General features: G+C 50.2%; 1 protein-coding gene across 1 annotated transcript; it reads right to left on the bottom strand.

The window, feature by feature from the left end:
- Positions 1 to 237: 237 nt before the first annotated feature.
- On the bottom strand, positions 238 to 1,917 carry TraAM80_10356 (group II trans-sialidase superfamily; the record flags this gene model as incomplete). Its single annotated transcript, XM_029386983.1, has 1 exon — positions 238 to 1,917. The coding sequence occupies one exon, from the start codon at positions 1,915 to 1,917 to the stop codon at positions 238 to 240; it is 1,680 nt and encodes a 559-aa protein (XP_029233226.1).
- Between the last annotated feature and the right edge of the window lie 21 nt (positions 1,918 to 1,938).

Raw genomic sequence — 1,938 nt, 5'->3', positions numbered from 1 at the left:
AAAAGCACAAAATACAAAAAAAAAACAGGTGAAGGCCCTATTATGCTGGGCCCAAGGGAAAAAGTGTGCTCTCACACCAAACAAATTTGTATGCATAGGTTAAAATGGATCTTTGAATTTAATTGAATTATATAAAATAATGCAAAATGTCCTCGGGATGCTTCAATTGGCTCAGAGGGCGTAGACAGGCGCATTTGTTCCTCCCGGAAGCACAAACTCCCCTGTACTGTGCCCCACTTAGAAGAGAGCCGCAAAGCCCCATAGCCCCAGCAGCAGCAGCAGCAGCACGCAAGACACATCCGCACGCATGGAGCTGTCGCCTCCATTTTTCCCAGATGGATCGTAGTCGTCGACCTTTTTGAGTTCCTGCTCACTCAATGGGCGGTTGTACAAAAAGACGTTCTTTACTGTCACACTGCTGTCTTTGCAGCCGCCAAAGTAAAAGTCTGATATTTCGCCATTCCTTTTTTGAGGCGTTGGTAGTGTGTCCGATTTTCCCACGAGCACGCCGTCCACGTACACGGAGCCCTTGTTGTCCTGCAGCATGAGCGCCACTTTGTACTCCTTCCCCGGCTTCCAAGTGCTGCTGTGTGTTATTGTCGTGATGCCGTCGAAGACTGTCCCCCACTGTTTCTCCGTCGTGTACGACAGCCCCACAAACGTCGTGTTTTCCTTGTCATTCAAGCTCGCGCTCAGTAAACGACCGCTCTCGTTCGGTACCTCATCGATCGTCACTGTCGCCACAAGCGTGAACTCGTAATCCACAAAGCCGTAAAACTTGCTATTGACCCACATGTTCACCGGCCACACAGCGTATGATTCGGACCCCATGAACTTAAAGCCATTTTCGACCCTCTTTGCAGTCGTCACAGTTGCACTCAAGCAACAGTACGCGTCGTTCCAAGTTTCATCACCCGATGCATCCGACAAGAATCCAACCAGACCGGCCGTGGGCACAGACGACTTGGAGAGGAAGGAGTCCAGTTTTGCCCAAGTCTCCAAGACGGACGTAATTGTCTTCAGCTCCTCCGTTAGGAGGGAAAGTAACAAGCTCCTTGTCGGGTAATCGTTCTTCTCTTGCAAAAAGTAAAGCGCACCATTGGAGTGCAGCAGGGAGCTGCTGAGCACCTCCCCCCGATCAGTGTCCATGGAAACGGTCTCGACGTTAAACGTGCGAATATTGTTGGTGACCCAAATGTAGAGCTGAGTTGGCCCCACAGCCGCAGAAATGTATTTTGGCTGAGTGTACAGCATGACCTTCTTTCCAGCAATGGTCGCAGTGGTGAAGGATGTCACAAGCCAACGCTTGTAAGTAGGGTTTGACTGAAAATTTTCCTCCACGCGCGATATTGCCCCGACAGCCCGCTTCCACGTTTTCCCCATGTCCCTCGACTCCATAGCCTTGAGATCATTCTTACAGCGAGTAATCATCACAATTTGCCCCCTCTCCCACTCGACGATGAAAGGGTCAGTGCACCCCGCAAAGTCAATGCCCATTGGTAGCCCCCATGTTTTGCCGTCTTTCGAATAAATGATCATGGAGGCAACGCTATTTTCTCCCTTCATCGCCATCACAGGAAACACAAGCGTGCCATCCTCCATCAGAACGCCTGAGCCACCGCAAGTCTGGAAGCGTTCAATGCCTTTTTCTTTCGCAGATGGTTCGATCTGTGATAAAAGCGAGGTAGGTTCACCCCATCGAATGGCTTTATTTTCCGTGGCCTCACCCACAAGCAAATCAAGATACTGAAAGTATTGTGGAATCTGCTCCTTTATTGAAGCGGATTGTAGATGATTGCCCCCCACAAGTAGAAAGACCTTGTTGCCCTTTGCAATTGTTGTGGGTTGGGCCGTGTGTCTCAGAGGGGCGCTGCGGTCATCTTGCATGGTCGTGTTAAAGATGCTATGCGCCCTCATTTGCTTGCATGAACCTCAGCG

This window comes from Trypanosoma rangeli (genome assembly GCF_003719475.1).
Source record: "Trypanosoma rangeli strain AM80 chromosome Unknown Tra_15.4_contig_00915, whole genome shotgun sequence".
In the NCBI taxonomy this organism is placed as follows: Eukaryota; Euglenozoa; class Kinetoplastea; order Trypanosomatida; family Trypanosomatidae; genus Trypanosoma; species Trypanosoma rangeli.
This window is presented reverse-complemented; position numbering and strand designations above follow the sequence as displayed.